This window comes from Cajanus cajan, chromosome 4 (genome assembly GCF_000230855.2).
Source record: "Cajanus cajan strain Asha chromosome 4, NIPB_CcT2T_4, whole genome shotgun sequence".
NCBI classification, from domain to species: Eukaryota; Viridiplantae; Streptophyta; class Magnoliopsida; order Fabales; family Fabaceae; genus Cajanus; species Cajanus cajan.
The window spans coordinates 74,872,686-74,893,833 of record NC_138520.1 but is presented as its reverse complement, the minus strand read 5'-3'; the positions used below and the strand labels follow the sequence as shown (position 1 = coordinate 74,893,833).

General features: G+C 28.6%; 2 protein-coding genes across 2 annotated transcripts; both read left to right on the top strand.

Annotated features, from left to right (window-relative positions):
- Positions 1–383: 383 nt before the first annotated feature.
- On the top strand, positions 384–2,377 carry LOC109802751 (transcription factor MYB1). Its single transcript, XM_020364154.3, has 3 exons — positions 384–718; positions 837–966; positions 1,600–2,377. Exons 1-3 carry the CDS (start codon positions 574–576, stop codon positions 2,042–2,044), a joined length of 720 nt encoding a protein of 239 aa, XP_020219743.2. The 5' UTR covers positions 384–573; the 3' UTR covers positions 2,045–2,377.
- A 9,847-nt stretch (positions 2,378–12,224) lies between these two features.
- LOC109802749 (transcription factor MYB114) lies at positions 12,225–14,353 on the top strand. The gene is made up of 3 exons (XM_020364153.2): positions 12,225–12,841; positions 12,970–13,099; positions 13,820–14,353. Exons 1-3 carry the CDS (start codon positions 12,721–12,723, stop codon positions 14,232–14,234), a joined length of 666 nt encoding a protein of 221 aa, XP_020219742.1. The 5' UTR covers positions 12,225–12,720; the 3' UTR covers positions 14,235–14,353.
- Positions 14,354–21,148: the final 6,795 nt, after the last annotated feature.

Below are 21,148 nucleotides of genomic sequence, written 5' to 3'. Positions count from 1 at the left end.
AATTCAACGTAGAGAAAGAGAAAGACAGCTAAAGAGAGACAGAGAGACAGGGAGAGAGAGTTCCCTATAAGATAGTTTAATAATATATTGTACGGTATATAGTTTTGCAATCTGGATCTTCTTCGGCCACGTCTATTTGCTAAAATATTGTTGTTGAAGATTGATTTATGTTTTCGAATATTGGTCAATTAATATCGTAATTGAACTACTATATATTATGATTGGCCTAGTCATGAGTTATTAATTAAGATAACATGCATACCCTTGACCAATAAAATGTAATGTATAGAGAGAACTCGATCACTAGAGAGGACCTGGATTGGTGGTTTTGACAGTAAGCTGGTGTGTGTTTTCTCCATAAATTGTTAGTTGGTGTGTCTCAGAATATAATAATGCTACTTAATTAATTATTTTAATAAGAGTAATTGGATACATTCTAAAAAAATGTTCTTAATTAAAGGATTACGCTCTATATATGTATTAAAATAATTTTGTCTCTAATAATAACTCTTTAAAGAGTAGTTGTACACTTTATATCAACTCCTATATATATTAAATTCTGAAGAGGTGTATATGGATAAAGTGCAAGCACCTGACCTCATGGAAGCATTATCAGGAGTGAGGAAAGGTGCATGGAGTAAATGTGAAGATGACCTTCTCAAAGCTTGCGTGCAGCGTTATGGAGAAGGAAAATGGCACCTTGTTCCTCAAAGAGCAGGTCTGTTTCTATTCATCTATTGCTAATTCCGCCACAACTCTTCATTATCGTTGTTTTAATCTTTTCTATATAATATATACTTAATAAACATGCTTATCTTCTTGCGTTTCGTACGTAGGGTTGAACAGATGCCGCAAGAGTTGTAGACTGAGATGGATGAATTACCTAAAACCAAATATCAAGCGTGGGAATTTTGGTGAAGATGAAGTTGATATGATGATCAGATTGCATAAGCTTTTGGGAAACAGGTCTGTATATACTATTAATAATCACACTTGCATAAGCCTCACAAATAGTATATTGTATAATTAATGTTTGACTCTATATTATTATTTAATATTTCCAGAAAAAACAATTTGGTATGTATATGATGATTTAAAAGTGTTTTTAAATATTAAAAGAAGAACAAATAAATAAATATCATTTTTACATTCTTATCTCATTCTCGTCTCTCTCTCTTTATGCACCATCAATAATTTTATATAAAATATGACTTTTTATCGATTTAAATATTAACTTTTAATTATATATTAACTTATTATGTTTTAAAATTTTGAGAAAATTGAATGCAGTCAAACTTATACTTATATATAAGAATGATATGTCAAATGTTTAGCAAAACTTTATAGATATGATATATGCAAAAGAAGAAGATAAATTAATCTAGTAGTAAATTTTGTATACATTATTTAATTATAGATTGTCATAAAAGTTTGAGTTTTCTAGTAGTTATCTAACAATTATATTTGTATAAAATATTTTTTTAGTTAACACTGATATATTAAGTGTATATGAAAATTAAACTCATATAAATTACATAAAGGAGAAGTAATTAACCTTTGAATAGCCTTTGATTAAACAAAAATTGTTTGTGGATGTAGATGGTCCCTAATTGCAGGAAGACTTCCGGGAAGAACATCAAACGATGTGAAAAATTACTGGAACACGTACATCCGACGTAAAGAACTCTCTCACACGAAAGAAAAGAACGTAAAGCAGAAAGAGGTGGAGACCAAAGTGAAAAGTCACGAAGTGATAAGGCCTGTACCTCAAACTTTGTCAAAAACATCCCCGTGGTTGCGAGGGAAATTCATTAATAGTTCAAAAGTTGGTGTTAGTGAAGCAGGTGCAGATTCATTAGGGTCTGAGAATTGGTGGAAAACTTTGTTAGATGATAAGGAAGACAATGCACGTAACAGTAACACGTGTTTCTTTGGTGTGGAAGATGGGGCACTAGACTTTTGGACTCAAGAGCTTACTTCAATTGATTGTGACTTTCTTGCAGAAGGTGGAATTAATTGGAGTGATTTTCTTCTGCGAGATTAGTGTGTTTCTAGATGCTTCATGCTTGTGTTATTGTGTAAGGGAACTCAAGTGTAATAAATTCAAATTTAATTTTCCTTTGACCATTTTATATATTCTGCACTTTGTACTATCTCATGTACAAAGAATGTCACGAGACTTCATATAACATAGGTTAAAAGTCTTTTATAATATTTTTTTTTGTTTAAATTTAGTTTCTTTAATTTTTAGTTTTAATTTGGTTCCCAATAATTTAAATTATTGTAATTTGGTTCCCAATAATTTAAATTATTGTAATTTGGTACCCAATAATTTAAATTATTGTAATTTGGTATTTTCGTCTAAATGATTTAAACGGAGTTAATTATTAGTCACGTGGATGCCAGGTGGATGTCACGTAGATGGATGCCAAATTTCATGAATATACCTGGAATCAGAACGGCCCATTCTGAAACCAAAACGGTCCTTTCTGGTTGCACTCTTGTTGTGTAAATTTTGTATCTGGAACGGGCCGTTCCAGATACAAAATTTACACACCAATAGTGTAACCAGAACGGACCGTTTTGGTTCCAGAATGGTCAATGATTATACTTTACGATTGTGAATCGTGCAAGGAAAAAGACCCAAAGTACAAAGCATTTCAAACACTAGATTTGGTAATATTGTCAATAGGGATTGATAATTTCAATTGCTAAAAAATTTTGGCTATACAGTGTATTATTAAGGACGATGCAATGTATCACTAAGAACAATGGTAGCAGGTTTTATTTCATTGTTAGTCAAACTGGAATGAACCACTTACTACTAAATTGACACTATACAGTCAAGGATGAAACAAAACGATGTTTCCCCTTGAAGTCATTGATGATGTACTCCAACAATAACAACCTATTCTTGAGGAGGTACAACCTGAATTTTTGTGATTTAGGGTTTCCCTTCAGCGTTACTCAGATGATTTCCTTTCTTAATAATTTCTTTGAACTTTTTTAGTATATGTTATGTTCTAAATTTTTGTTTTCAGTTTCTGAACCATGTTTTTGTCTTTGAATTTATGATGTTATGAATTTTTATTTTCAAATTTTGAATCACATTGTGGCATTTTGGTCGTCAATGAATGCATGAAGTTGGCGTTCTAGAACGGTCCGTTCTGAATCCAGAACGGCCCGTTCTAACACCAGAATGGCCCGTTCTGGTGCACTCATGGTGTGTTAAATTTGCATTTGGAACGGCCCGTTCCAGTTGCAAAATTAACACATAACATATGCAAGTAGAACCGGTTGTTCTGGTTTCAGAACGGACTGTTCTGGTTTCAGAACGGACTGTTCTGGTTCCAGGTGTATTCATGAAATTTGGCGTCCACCTATGCATTTACGTGGCATCCACCTGACATCCATGTGGCTAACAGTTAACACAGTTTAAATCATTTGGACGGAAGTCTCAAATTGTAATAATTTAAATTATTGGGGACCAAATTGAAACCAAAAATTAAAGTAAGGCTAAATTGAAACAAAAAAAAATATTATAAGGGACCAAATAAGGGTTTTAACCTATAACTTACTTTTTTTTAAATTTATTTTGATAAAAGATTAAATTAAAAAAAATAAATTAACTTAATTTTTAAAATAAAAAAGGAATATTATTTCAAAAATTTTGGAGGAGCAATTTCGTCAGTCACACAATAGTTAATTACTTTCTGTCGGCACTAATGACACAAATAATAGGTAAACAACATATATTTTTTAATTAAATTATTTACAATTTTTTTTTTGGTAAAGTATGAAACTAAAACAAACAGACAAGCTCAAGACATACAGTCTCTCCCTAATGGTAGCAGGATAAAGTCTGGAGGACTCCTCCAAAATACAGTGGAACCTAGGTTCCGAACACCCCAACTAGCAAGCGTATGGGCTACTGAATTTATCTCTCGAGGGATATGGCTTACGTACACTACCCAGTCCCGAGCTAACATTTTCTTAACACGACGAATGACATCATAGTGTTTATGCAGGTAGTCCCTATTCGGTGACCGATCTTGAAGCAGCGTAACAGCTCCCAGGCAATCACATTCGCAGCTCACTTTCTGAAATCCTCCTTCCCAACAAAGCGATAAGCCCTCCTCCAAGGCCAACAGCTCTGCACGTAACGCATCCCCCTGTGAAGCCCCACGCGAAAAACCCCCCCGCCACATACCGGCGCAATCACGAATTGCGCCACCCATCCCCATAGCAACAGTCCCACTCAACCAACTCCCGTCCGTGTTTAATTTGACCCACGGGTGCTCCGGAGGCCTCCATAGTGCTTGCTCCACCCCTAAACGCCTCTTAGCATTATACACACAGTTCTCCACCGTAGACATCAGCACTTTCCGACGGATCACCGAAACCTGCCAAAGCTCGCCATTAAACAACATGTTATTCCTAAACCGCCAAACCCACCACAAGGTGATGGATAGTTCAATAACATCCTTGTGCAAAATAATCCCCTTCAGCCACTGAAAACAATCCATTACAGAGAAAGACCACCCCACACTGAACCCGCCAGACATCAGCACCTCTCGCGAGTACGGGCAGTCCCGAAGAGCATGTAAAATGGTCTCACGAGGGCAAGAACAGGGCGAGCATGCACCAGACTCGGCCAACCTCCTATCAGCCCGAACCTGATTCGTTGGGAGGGCTAAATGAAGGCATTGCCACAGGAAGAACTTCACCTTCTCGGGGACCATTACCTTCCAAAGCTTCTTCCAAACTTCATCCCCCTCCGATGACAGTACCGGGGTTAGAAAGCGATACCCAGATGACGCTGTATAATAACCCCGAGATGTCACCCCTCCATGCAAAGTGGTCCAGCCCCAATGAGGAGTTTACGACACTCAACTGACGGACCGAGTGAACCAATTCGGCAGGGGAGGACAGTGTGCAAGGCATTGAAGTTCCATTCTCCACTAACCCAGCAGTCTGCGACCGTCTTGTTGGTGACCGCAATGTGAACAAATGGGACTTTCCCGCACCAAAGCCCAGTACCTGCCCAGTCCGTGTACTAGAGGGATGAGGCACCCGACCCTAGGTGAGGCTGGAATCCCTCACGAAGTGAAGGTAGGGTCTTAATAATACTTGACCAGATTGGAGAAGCACCCCGCCTGGTTTGAGCACACAGGATAGAGTCACCATGAAGGTATAGATTGCTGAGGAGATGAACCCAAGGCTTCTGTGGAGCCGATAGCATATCCCAAACTAACTTCCCAAGAAGGGATACATTCACCCTGCGCGCCTCCCTAACCCCAAGGCCACCTAACTCTCTGGGTTGAGTAACAACCTCCCAACTCACTGGAGACCAAAACCGTGTGTTATCAGGCTTCGCCCAGAGCATACGTCGACACGCCTGATCAATTTTGTTACACACTGCTTGGGGAAGCCATAAAGATTGCATACTATATACAGGAATAGAGGAGATGGTAGACTTTACCAGGCACAACTTCCCTGCCTTATTAAGAAGCTTGGACTTCCAAGCCGCAAGTCTACCCTGAATCTTATCCATCACATCATAAAAATCTGCGCACCTCGGCTGACCATGCGTCATGGGGACACCCAAATAACTCTCGATCCGAGCCGTATGACTAATCCTTAGCAATCCCTCCAACGTATCTATCCTCCTCTATGAAACCCTTCTAGAGCTCACAAACTTAGACTTAGTCAGATTAACTCTCAAGCCTGATGAGCGCAAAAACTCCTCCAAGGTTGACGCCACCAAACAAGCTTGGTCCTCAGAAGCTTGACAGAACAATAAAATATCATCCGCAAAGTGAAGGTGTGAAAGCGGTAGTCCCCCAAGAGATAGCTGAATCGGTTTCCAATGACCATCCTGGAGCGACTCAGATATCCTAAGGGCTAGATGTTCCATGCAGAAAACAAATAGGTATGGAGATAATGGGTCTCCCAGCCGAAGGCCACGAGACGGAACAAAGGACGGTAATGTACTTCCATTCCAAAGTAGTGAGATTGACGAGTTCTTCAACCCCCACATGATGAGTTGAATTGTGATCGTAGGGAAACCAAACTGCACCATCATAGACTCCAAAAACTCCCACCTGACCCTGTCATATGCCTTTTCAAGGTCAACTTTTAAGGCCAAGGAACCCCCACCTGAGCCGTTTTTCCGAACAAAATGGAAGGCTTCCTGAGCAATAATACTGTGGTCACGAGTCCCCCTCCCAGGGATAAAGCTACCCTAGAAAGGTCCAATGACGCCTTGCAAGAAAGGTCTAAGATGAGCCACAATGACTTTGGAAATAACCTTCCAAGCGACGTTGCATAAGCTTATAGGACGAAAGTCTTTGAGGCTAATCGGATGACTTACCTTCGGAATTAACACCATTTGTGTCTCCAAGAGCGATGTGTCCGAGAACCCCAACCAAAAGGCGTCCTTCACTGTACGCCATAGTTCATCCCCCACTACAGGCCAATACTGTTTGAAAAAGAACGGTTGAAACCCATCCGGCCCTGGTGCCTTGAACGACTTCATGCTCATCACCGCCCGGTGAACCTCTTCTTTCGTGACTGGGGCAGTTAAGGCAGATTGGGCCTCAACTCCCAAGCCAGGTGGAGCTCCAGTAGGCATATCCAGAGGCCCTGGCTCGTTATCACCCGAGAAAAGCTCCTTATAGAATCTGACTGCCTCAGTTTTCATGACCGCAGGATCCGTATGCCAAGACCCATCTGGTAAAAACAACCCCTGTATCTTATTCTTCCGTCTTCCCGCGAGTGTTTGAGCATGGAAGAAGGACGTGTTACGGTCCCCAAACTTCACCCACTTCTCTCTAGATTTCTGAAACCATAAGTACTCCTCCTGAAGACAAGTTTCATCCAACTCAGCTTGTATAGTCTTCTCTAAGCGCGACAGGCTCTCTGAATCTCCTAACTCGAGTTGTAACTATACCCCTTTGAGACGACGTTGGAGAGCCTTCTTCCTAGTAAGTATATTCCCAAACACTTCCCTGTTGAACTTGGTAGCATCTTCTCGAACAGCTCGTAACCTATTAGCAAGGGTCGGCGTACTTCGACACCACGCCTCTCTAACAATTCGCTCAAAATCTCTATGGGTGGCCCACGCAGCTTGAAACCGAAAGGGTCGATCCTGAGACTTGTCCCTTGAGCCGTCACGTCACAGTAAAAGAGGGCAATGATCAGAGTAGACCCTTCACAGGTTCTCAACGTATGCTTCCGGAAACATTGCTTGCCACGCAACGTTGCACACCGCTCGGTCTAAACGCTTTGCCAGCACAGACCCACGGTGATTTCGGTACCACGTAAAGCGAAGGCCCTTAGCCCCCATGTCGAGGAGATTGCAATCATTCAAGACCTCTAGAAACTGTGATGCCCTTGCCATCGAGAAACGACCACCCCTACACTCCGTTGACAACATAACTTCGTTGAAGTCCCCAAGCACTAGCCATGGCATTGTAACTCGTCCCCCCAACTCCTGAAGATGAGCCCAGCCCTGCTGTCTGAGGTCCACCCTAGGACTAGCATATACGGCAGTACAAACCCAGCTCTTGTTTCCTTCAACAACCGTGAACGAAATGGCCTGGGGATGAGAGGCAAATTCAGAGGTCGTAGCAGAGCAAGACATCTCCATCAAAACCTAAATACCCCCGAAGTGCCCCGTAGCCTCACTGCTATAACACAACTTATAGCCCATCTTCCTCCAAAAGGCTTCCACCGAAGAAAACTGGCAATGGGTTTCCAAGACAATAAAAATAGACGGGTGATGAAGCCTTACTAGCTCCGAGACCCTCCTTTTACCTTTGGCATTAACAGCCCCTCGAATGTTCCAATACAATATATTAAAATTTGTCATCATTTAATAAACAAGACACGAAAGAAACTCACGCCAGCATGTCCTCCTCTTCTAATGGCTGGTCAAACTGCATAAAGTCCTTCATCCCCTGTATCGCTTGTCCACTATCCTCTAACTCATTTTTTTAAGTTCCTTTCGGTGTCCAAAAAAATTAGTCATTAAATAAGAGAAATTTTTACAGAAAAATATTTTTTTAAAAAAATTACCAAAAGAAATCTCATCCTTTATTTGCCAAAGTAAACCTTTTTACTGTTACAAGGAAACCAAATTTTGAGCTTTGTTTCTTCCATCTCTAGTGATTATCCCTTCCGGAATTCGATCCTCTGGCAGTTGAATTCCAAGCAGGGTTTTTTGTTTTACTTTAAATGTTATTTTTGGTAAAACTATAATTTATATATTTATTTAAAATAATAATATAATATATATATATATATATAAATTAATACAAATAATAAATAATATTATTTTTATATATTTATTTAAATATATAATTTTTTGTTGATAACTTATAATATTAATATGATAAATTAATTATGAATAAAAATTTTATTTAAATAAAATAAGTTAATTAATATTAAATATTAATTTGTATTAATATTTATGGTTAATTATTTTTTAAAATTAAAGTAATATTTTGTTGGTCAAATATTATTTTAATATTTATGTAAAAAAAATTATGCAAATATTTATAAATATTTTATTAATGACCATTAAATATTACATTATCTTTTGTTGTGTTTTTGTCCTTTATTTAATAATATACTTTAAATATATATATATATAAATTGATATAGAAAGTTATATGTTTAATAAATATAACATATTTAATGAATTTAATCTATATTAATTTTAATAAATACAATATTAATAGTATTACAAAAGTTAATTTAATATAATATTTAGTAAATAAATATTATATAAAATCACTTTATTTTTGTAATTTATAATTTCTATATTATTACAATAAAATATAATTTGTATATAAAGTTAAATATTATATTTATATATTTATTTAAATATGTAAATTTGTCTTAATATTTTTTAATATTAATATGATAAAATTATTTTGAATAAAAAATTTATTTAAATAAATTTAATTAATTATTATTAAATATTAATATTTATTAAAATTTATAATTATTTATTTATTTAAATTAAAGAAGTTCTGAATTCGACTTCCCAATAATCAAATTTTGAACTGCAATAGTGAAAATATTTACTTTGGTAAATAAAGGGTGAGGAGTTCCTATATGTAATTTAAAAAAAATATATACTTTTTTTTCTGTAAAAGTTTATAAATATGAAGTTGTACGTATTTGAAAATATAATTTATTTATAAATAATGTAATTTGATAAGAAAGAAATATGATTGGGCTGTACAACAGGAATCAGTTTGGAAAGCACTGACAAGGGATTTGACCTGTGGAAAGAGTGAGATAAGTAGGCATGGAATTGGAATTGAATTGTCATGTCAATAAAAAGTAGGTGTCATAGTCATGCATAGTACATTTAGATTCAAACTTACGTGTGGCGTTGTACGAATGCATGTGGACGTGTCCAGTGCAGCTCCACATTATGAATCACAAGTACTCCATGCTACGTGCACTAAATAAGGCCGCTGATGCAACATGGACACTTTCCACATTCAAATTCTCTTCACAAATTTAAATACAATAATTATTTTTAAATTTTTTAATTTTTTAATATGAAATATTTTGTTTGAATGAAGAATTTATAAAAAATTAAAAATTTAAAATTTGTAAAAAAATTTAAATTAATAAAATTTTAAATTTTTCTAGAAAAATAAGAATTTAAAATTTTTTTCTTCTTATTTCACTTATATATTTTATTTTATCTCGTATTTTTTCATATTTTTAATTATTGAATATTTAAAAATATTTTTTAAATTATTTAATATTAATTTTTAAAATTATTAAATATTTTAAATTTTGTTAATATTTATTTTTATAAACTTTAATTTAAAAATTTTAATATATAAATATATTTTAAAAATTAATTTTATCATAATAAAATTAAATTATTATATCTAAACTAATAATTTAAAATTTGAATTGACTTATTCAAATAAAATATTTTAAAAATTATAAAAATTAAAATCAAAATGATTCAAATATTAAGAAACTCAAATTTTTTAAATTTGTAAAATTTTTCATTTAAACACGTGATAAACTAATTTAAAATTTATTTTAATTCAGTTTTTAGATATACACACAGGATGAAAACAAGGTAATTTGTGATTCCCTCGTCTCTTCTTTTCAAGACACGTATATTAGTGAAATTAGTGTATAGTTACAAACAATTTCAAAAAAAATTTATTAATTATTACCATATGATTCAAATGATTTTTATATAAAGTTAAAACTTAAAAATAATGTTTGCATCAAAAAACAAAGAATCCCTTTCATATAGATAACTTAATCGTACTTTTATTGTAACAAATATAAAATTTTAGTCTATAATTTATAATTGAAAAAATGTATTTCTTGTAATTATTGTTACTAAATTTTAATTATGTAATAAATTATTTAGATATTTAAGGAAACAGATAGTTTTTTTAATCTTAATTCTTTTTTAAACTCATTAGATAATGTAATACTATATGTTTTTTTATAAATAAGATTATGAATCATCTGACTTATTATCATAATAAAATTTTATTAATTTTTCTATTAAGAACTAATAAAATATGTTTATTATGACTTTTAATAGTTGATTATTATTCTATAAGAATTTTTGTTATCAAGCAATTAATTAAAACATTAAGATAATCAAGTTAAACATAAATTTTTATATGAGTCGCATAATATTTTTTTTTTTTTGTAACATTTACTAATTAATTATATTATTTTGTGGTTTTGTGAATTTTATCCTTCAAGTTTTCAATTTGTATATTTTGTTATTGAAGATTTTAAATTTCGCATATTTTCCATTATATTAATTAATAGTTTGGAATTTTTAGTTGATAGATATATTAATTATTGAGATATATAACACATTAGTTGTTAACATAACATTTTAACATATAAATTGAAAATATGACATAATATGAATAGTCTATGTTACATTAATAATTAATATGTCATGTTGATGGTTATGTTACATATTTAACTCGATGATGTCATACAATCAATTAACGTGATTACAAAATGTATGAAATGTTGAAAGTTGAATGGTAAAATTTATTAAAAATAATAATAACAATAATAAACACATTAGTAATAAAAAGTATAATTAAGTCAAAATTTATCTATTGAAATATACTTTAATTTAGGTGCTTGGGCGATATTAATTAAGATAAGCCAACTTTGAGAAAGTCTTGTGTTATTCAATCTAAACTATTGTGCGTACAAATAAATTGAAATAAAGTTATTTTAGATTAACTAGTAGTTTCAAATTTGACTTAAAACATGATTATTTATAGCAAAAGATATATGTCATCTCTAAAAAAAAGATACTATTATATTGACTTAAGTATGTTTTTATTTTAATAAATAAATGAGTTTTGATTTTGGTTCTATATACTCATTTTTTAAACTGTGAAATCACTTATTTTAGTTATATAAATGAGTGTAGTAACGGATCCAGGAATTTTAGATAGTGGGAAAATATTTATTTATATATTTGTAGTATTAAAAAAATTTATATAACTTTTAAAAGCATAAATATATATCATAATTATTTTTTACAAGTTTTTAAAGATGAAAATAAATTACGTCAAACTAGATTTTATTATAATTTAGTAGGTTTGAACTTAACTTTCTTTAAAAATATATTTTCTAAGTATGACTTATTTATCTATCATAGACATTTTTTAAATGTTTGGCTAGAACTATAATTCTAAAGACCTACTTTATAATAATTTAACTATTAAAAATATAAAAATTAAGTTTAATTTATTTATGATATAAACATGTTTTTAATATCTAACATATATTTTTAGACGAAACTTTATTGTTGGACATATTGTACCACTCGCTATCAGGTCACTAACACTACAAGAAATATTATATATATATATATATATATATAATATAATATAATATAAAGTGTTACTATAAATATAATATATATATATATAAATATAAATTTATTTGACATATATTCACATAATTTTAGTGTTGATTTTGAATGAGATTCATGACATATATTGTGTGTCATTATATATAATCTATGCCTACATGTTTTTAACAATTATGAGAATTTATAAAAGTAAGTTTTAATAATATTTCTTTCGTTTTTTATTTATAGTTGTTTTCATATTATTTCTTGTTTTTTTTAATTTTTAATTTTTTAAAATCAATAACTTATTAATATTTTTTTTTTATCTTTGATAATTAATGTGTGTTTACTAAACAATGTGTTTATTCATTCTCAATGTACTTATTTCTTCTCCAATCACCTGAAAGGTATAACAAAAAAATAAGTAATAAATATTTTGAAAAACTAAAATATCAATCATTAATTCTTGTACATAACCTTAAATATAAAAAAAAAAAAAAAAAATAAGGGAGTACTAGCTAATTAATAGACATTGGTCAGTTCCAAAGAAATTAATTAAGCTTCATTAACATTGAGATGATAGTTTGTAAAACATATTAACTGTAGAACAATAAATGTAATGTATGGTTAGGATTTTATTAGAGAACTCGGTCTCTATGGAGGGTCTGGATTTGACAGTAAGCTGGTATCCGCATTCTACATAAGTTGTTTGACACGTAATGTGTTACAGTAAGTAAGTACTTACTTTAAAGGGTTGAAGATCGTATAGAGATATACAACTGAACAAATTGTAGAAAAACTAAACCCAGATAAACTTGTGTCCTACAATGGAAGGATCATCATCAGGTGTGAGAAAAGGTGCATGGAGTAAAATTGAAGATGATCTTCTCAAAACTTGGGTTCAAATATATGGAGAAGGAAAATGGCACCTTGTTCCTCAAAGAGCAGGTATATTTCTATTTATTTATTTTAATATTTTCGTTTTCTTCAGTGCATGTATGTTGCATAGATCTAACTATATATATACATATTGTAATAAACATTTTATATGTATCTTCTGGCGTTTTGGCACGTAGGGTTGAACAGATGCAGCAAGAGTTGTAGAATGAGATGGTTGAACTATCTAAAACCAAATATCAAGCGAGGAGATTTCAGTGAAGATGAGATTGATATGATGATCAGATTGCATAAGCTTTTGGGAAACAGGTCTGTATACTATATGATATGCTCTTGAGAGATTAATATGCCGTATATTTGATATTTTAATCCATATTATATGCATCAAATATTTATTCAAAAACCAACTTGATTTGTATATGATCTTGTACAAGATATATATAGAGTTGTTTAGAGATTAAAAGAAGGCCAAGCTAATAAACAAAAAATATATAAGTCTAATTAAGAATATATTCACAGCATAAAAGTTTTATACGTAATTATTTAATTATAAATTTCAAAATTATCATCTGTGACATTGTTTAATTTTGTTTACACTTTAAAAAATATTATTGTCATAAAATAACATACTCTACAGTAACATAATACTTATCATTAAAAATTATATTTATCAATATTATAGATATAATATATGTTATTATATTATTAAAAAGTATTAATATAAACTATAATAATATATTATATATTATTGAATTTTATTCAAAATTGACATTAAAATTATGTATCAATATGTTAAATAAATTTATGCTTATATCATATATTATATTTATAATGACATTTTTTTATGTTATTGTATGTAATATTTTTTATAATGTTATATTTAAAAAAAATAATTATTTAATATTCTAGAAATCTTTATCTCAAGATGATATGAAAAATTAAAATCATAATAATCTTTGAAATATAAAAGAAAAATAATTAACTTTCAAGCAATATTTGATTAAATAAAAAATTGTTTTGTGGATCTAGATGGTCCCTAATTGCAGGAAGGCTTCCGGGAAGAACTTCAAACGATGTTAAAAATTATTGGAACACCTACATGCGACGTAAAGTGCAATCTCACAACAACGACAACAACGTAAAGCAACAAGAGGTCGAATCAACAGTGAAACCCCACGAAGTCATAAAGCCTGTACCTCGATCTTTGTCAAAAACATCCTCTTTGTTGCAAGGGAAATTCATTAGTAGTTCCAAAGTTGGTGTTCGTGAAACAAGTGCAGGTTCATTATTAGGATCTGAGAATTGGTGGGAAACTTTGTTAGATGACAAGGAAGATAATGCATGTAACAACAAGTGCTTCTTTGATGGGGGAGATGGATCACTTGATCTTTGGGATATCTTATTTCCATTGATTGTGACTTTCTTGCACAAGGTGAAACTTTGAGTAATTTTCTTCTTGATGTAGTAAACACTTATAGTAAATGTTGTAGACTCTTCAAATTAATGTTCTTATAAGTTCAAACTTACTTGGCATTTGAGATTCATAGTGAATATATTCTTTAATTACTTTGTATGTATGAATTAATAATGGATGTATTCTATCTGGTGATCAGTTATATAAAATTAATGTAATAAGACTATATATTGCATTAATTATACAGCTTTCACTATTATAATTTAATACACGTTTAATAACATTAATCAATATTTGTCTCATCTAAAACAAAGAATTTCATCCCTTAACAGAATATATATATATATATATATATATATATATATATATATATATATATATATATATATATATATATATTAATAAAATAAAATGATTTGAATTATCATATTGTGCGGAAAAACTTAACTGTATTTAATTAATCTTTCAAATTCTTTTTCAAGTTATGGTAAAAGAAATATTACATATAATTACATATAAAAAGATATTACTATAAATATAATATGTATAAGTATAAGTCTATTTGACACATATTAATTACGCATAATTTTAGTTTTAATTTTAAATAAGATTTAACAATAATATATATTATGTATCACTATATAATATATACATACATTTTTTAATAATATATCAATAAATATTATATTTATAATGTATATAAAATTAATTTTTAATAATAAATATTATGAAACTATATAACATTTTTTTATAGTATAAATTAATTAATAACACCGATTTTCTATGATTGTATTTTACATAAATTCTCCCAAATTCATGTTTTCTTCTTAAATGCTTCATAATTTGAATTAATTAAATTATATCAAACATTCTATTCAAAACTTACTAATATGAGAAGAAAAAAAAAACTTATTAACCATAACATCAAATATTATCACTATGAGAATTTTATCAAATAGAAGTGATTTAGAGACTGAAAAATTAGTCGATATAGAAATTAATTTAATGTCTATTTTAAATCTATTTAGTCTCTAAAACTGTCTCCACAGTTAAAAACTTAAATTTAATCAAAGACCGGATTCAGTCTCTAATAATCTTAAAAAGTACTTTGTTAATTAGACTGATATATAGTCACTGATTAAAATATAATTAGACACTTTTTTCGGAAGTTATATACTTATCTTTTAGATTGTCCTTTAGTCTCAATTTAAATTACTGGTAGAGACTGTAAATCTCGTTTCTAATTAAAAGATAATTAGAGACTAATTTTCAAGTCACCAAAAACCCAATTTAGATAGCGCTATTTTGTCTCTAATTATAATTGAATTAGAGACTGATACTTTAGTCTCTAAAAAAAGTTTCTTAATTTTTAATATAATAAATATTTGAAGTTTTACTTATGACATAAATAATTTAAAAGTCATAATTATTATATTATAATTTATAGGCATCATAGCTAAATATTTTTTAATTATTACATATACAAAATAGTGCATCATAGCTAAATATTTTAAATTAATAGATTATTGTATTATTAGAATATAAATAATTTTTTTAAAAATATTTTAATAATATAATGAAATAAAATAAACTTTAATAAAAGAAATTAACTAGTATATATATTTTTTCAAAGAAAATTGAAGACTATTTTTTATTTTATGATATTTTTATGTATAATTTAAACTATAAGATATATAATAATATAATTATTATAAAATTTCAATATTAATGACATAAGATGTTAATATAATAATATATTCATATGTATTTATAATTATTAATATAATACTGTTTTATAATTTTTTGTATTGTATTTTAAAAACAAATTTTTTTTTTTTTGTTTTTTAAACCAAAATGACATAACCAATTATTTTTAGTTAAAATAAAAATATATTATTATTAGTATAATAGAAAATTTTATATATAATTGAAAATTTAATATTAATTATATAATAAAGGTGTTATAAATATTTTCTTATATTATTTTGAGTAACAAATACATTATATAAATAATTTTTAATATTTTTTTGAAAAATTACTAAAATTCTATTTCCTATATAAAAGAAATTTGCAATTTTCATCTTTGATATTCCACGTCTTTTTAAAATGAAAATTGTCTCTTTTTTTTTTACAAAATAATTTGTATCTAGAAATGCCATAGTCAAATTATGATAAAGGCTGCAATAATAAACTTTGTCAAAATCTTAATTTGATGCAAAATTAAAAACTAGATTACTCCTATACATTTTTCATGGTTCTTTAATAAAAATAAGGAAAAGATTAAATAATTTTTATAATTGGAGTGTCATTTTCACACTACAAGAAAATTGACATATAATAACACACACCTTATAGTGACACTATACATGTCACTAATAAAAATACTTTTACCCACACAATAAATACAATATATGTTGGTATATTGTTAAAAAGTGTGAGTATGGACTATAGTGACACACAAAATATATTATTAAAACTCATTCAAAATTAACACTAAAATTTGTGTAACTATATGTCAAATAAATATATACCTACATATATTATATATCTATAGTGACACTTTTTGTATGTCACTATATATGTAACATTTATTGTAGTGTCATAATTAATTTAAGATAAAATTATTAAAAAAAATATATGTACACCAAATTTAATCAATCTCTATATATTAAACATGAACTTTTATCTTGCATGAAAGTGTTTTTAGAGTTTTTCTTTAACGAGAGTGTTTGTATTTAACTTATCTAATTTAATTTTTATTTATCATAATTATTTATAAATTAAATATTAATATTTTAAACTAAATTATCAATAAATAAAAATAAATTTTTTGTTGCAATACAAATTATTTATTATAACTATAAAGTATAATTTATATATTTGAAAATATTTATGTATACTAATTTGAAAAATAATTTATATATTCAAACATAATATTTAGTTTTATATATAATATATTATAAATTTTAATTATATATAATAAATATATTTATGTATTATATAAACTAAAATACTAATTAATTTTAAAATCAAATAAATAATAATAATAATAATAACCAAATTTAATTAGTTTTAAAATAAAAAATTATTATTGCAAAAAAATTTGAACAGAAAAATTCGTAAGTCCCTCAATAATACTTGCTGCTTACAAATGTTGGCTTGGTTCCTGGAGCAGGAGCAGCCAACAATGTACACTGGGCTTTACATAATTGGGCTGTATGTACTAGTTAGCTCCAGAATGCAAAATAAAAATAAATAAAAACAAAGTATTCTCTCTCTTTTTTTTTTTTTTTAGAGAACAGTAAAAAAAAAATCCCTATACAATTAGGTAATCTAATTATGTAATTATGGTATATAATGACATTTCAATTATCCCAAAAGGATAACAATTTACTTTTTATAACCTTAAATATTAATGCGCGACAATTTTAACAATGGAACTTCGTTACATCAACAAAATCAACCAATTTTAAGAAATAAACAAAAAGAACAATTGGTTAAGGATAAATATTTACAACAAGTGTGAAATCAGTAGGCATGCATACAATTATGTATAAGAGTAGATTGGAAATGAAATTAAGAGTACATGTTGCATGTACACGTAATCTCTTAAAAAGTACCACAAATCCATTACATTTCCACACAATATGGTAGAATCACGTTATATCTAGTAGGCAAGATAATTATCTTTTTAAATTCTAACTTAACCTCACTTTTATAGAAAATTCATTTTGCTTAAATTTGGGTTTTTTCTAATTTGTAAAAGTTAAATCCAATTTAACTTATGCAAAATATTATTTTTACGACGGAATTTTATGTTAAATAGATTATAAATATAACAAACTTTGTTATATATCATATATGTCTTTAACCAACATAACATGTATATTTTATGAGTTAATCACCTATAGACTGTTAATGTAAAAAAAAATTTATATTGACAACTAATTGTATCTTTTAATTGTGTTATGTCATTGTTAAAAGTAAATGTGTTTATAGTGACATGACACAATTAAAATATACAATTAGTTGTCAGTATAAAAAAATTTTAAACTAGCAATATATAGGTGATTAACTCATATTTTATATCAAGTGACATATGACCCAACATATATAAAAGGTGTGAATCATGTGGTGACACATTTTGTAATTTTAGAAATTTTATTAGAGGAGGGATCCATTTATTCTATGAGCAAGTCTACATAGATTTGCTCTATTCAATAACTCATGTTCTACATCAAATTTTAACGATGCAACCATTGAATTTAAAATTCTTAATAAATAGATCAAGTCTGCAAATTTTTGAAAATCATTTGATATTTCATTTCATTAATTTAAATTGATAGATAATCATAAAATCATTTTATACATTGATTTGAAGTAATGAAACGAAATATCAAATGGTTTTCAATTTTTTTTTTAAATTGCATATTTGATTTATACATTAAGACCTTTAAATTCAACAATTGGCCGGATTGTTAAAATTTAATATAGAATATAAGTTATTAAATGGAATAAATTTATATAGACTATGGCAACCTCCCAATCCTACTCTACCAACTTCCGACAAAGTCTTCCTCTTTATTTTTGCGAATCTCCTCCTTCAATTTTCCTTTGTTTTTTTTTTTTTTTCTAGTTTTGATTTCTTGGAATTGTTCTGCTTGGGTTTTTTTTGAAAAAAAAAATGATTGTGTTTTGAATTTTTCTAGGCTGATATGGTTTAACATTGTTGTGGTTTGTGATTTTACAATTAGTGCAAAAGAATTGGGGTCTCATTGGGGGGCTCCTATTGTAGTTAGTTGGGGTTGATTAGAGTTGAATGAAATTTGTGTTGGAGCTTAGTTTAGATGCTATTCTAGGTTTTTTAAGGGGCTGTTTTGAGATAATTATTGGGCTAGGTTTGGAGTTGATTTGTGAGCTCTAAAACAAGTTCTCATTAACGTAAGTTACGAATATAAATTATAAAATTGTAATTTACCTTTCAATGACTTTTTAGGGTTCATTTGAGATTTATTTGAGACTCATTATATTATTATATTTATAAGTAATATATGACAAATTATAAAATTAAGAAAAATAATTAATATAATTAGTTTTAATTAATTTTATTATAAATTCAAATTCTATTTTAAATATATCCTTTATTTTAAGTGATTATTATATTTAATGTTAGTTGTAAATAAATGTATAAAAAATAGAGTTAACAATAATGAAGGATTTAAAAGAAATTTAACCATAAACAACTTTGAAGATTAATGATTATTGTTTATAATTTGAGCCAGAAAAATTCATTTTATTGCTTATAATTAAGGTCAAAAGTATAATATGTTTAAAATATAAGTTGTAAAACTGTATAACTATCTTAAAAAAAAAATAATGATTCAATAACCTAGTTAAAAAAAAAAAAAAGAAGCAAAATAAGTTATGAGTTTAGAATATATCGTACAAATATTTGTCAATTTTAATATATACATATTTAGAAATATTTTAAGCACATATAAACTAAGCACTTTTTAGGTATGCTTTCATAATGTTGGACATAAACTTTGAAATATTCTAGGTATCTATAAGTTTAGACCTTTTATAATTAGTAAATTTATTTTTAATAAATTAATAACACAAAAAAATATTACTAATTAAAATTTTGTGGTTCCCGTGCTTAATTATACAAAATATTCGGATATATAATCATGTCGTTGCCAACACATTCACTATTAGTACACATATCAACATCAAACTCCTCTGTAAAGTGAACGCGGATTATGGTGTTGGTCCCACTTCAACACATTTTGTTTCGTCCATGCATTTCAATTCAAGCTTCTGCCACTCTTCAAATTTCATCTTTAGGCTGTGAACAGCCACAAAATTGCCTTCTCACAACTTGCATAGCATAGCATGCATGGTGATTTTCTCCCCAATCATAGGAAGTCAAATTTTACATAGAATCATGTTGGAAAAAATATTTCATGCTCACAACAAATTTTAAAGATGAATCAAACATGATGGAATACAAAAAATACATAAGGACCCACCAAAGTCAAATTCCTTGATCTTCGATTTTTAAAGTGGTCAAGAAATTCTTGACGTGGAAAACATACATAGAAAAATGTACAGTCCGTGATTGTAGGCCATAATATGCACAATTCTTTCTCAAACTTGTGTTGGCGATTCTAAATGGAATAATTGAATTAGTTGTGAAAGTTGGAAGAATATGGTAATCACGACATTGACAAAGAGAACCAAGTAGGTAAGTATGTGATGACACAAAAAGGAACCTTCAATACTACAAGCGCGTAGATCTGGTGCTGAGTGGTTCTAGTTTTAAATATAGTAGTTAGTTTAAACATTCTCGAGCTTGAACCAAAACATGCAACTACTTTAAATACTTTTAACTTCAATATCCCTCATGTTAGATTTCTTATCAACTTTTCATTTATCATCTTCTCAAGTTGTATGCCAATCACACATAAACAATAAACGTGTATTATTTTTCCGACCTATTTTTATCGTGTTTTTTAAGGACACGTTGTAATTAACATGTTTTAATCTCTTCTTATTCATTGTTCAATATTATTTAGACATGTACTTACTTATTACATCCTTTGAATGTAACCTCCATGGCCTATTAGAACTTCTTTTTTTCAAATGCTATGCTCTTTTCCCAAAGTTCCTAAAATATAAAAGTTCTTTCTTTTATTATTATTATTATTATTTATAAAAATATAATTTAACATAAGCATATTAAAAAGTATAATGTACGAAATCACAAATATTAATACAATATTTAATGCTATTAATACAATATTTATAAAATTAACAAAAAGTAATTTCCTCCATATATAGTATTAATTTATTTATTAAGTATTATATTAATTAACTTTGGTAATATTATTATAAAATTATTATATTTATTAAATATGTCATTAAAATTAAATGATCTCAAA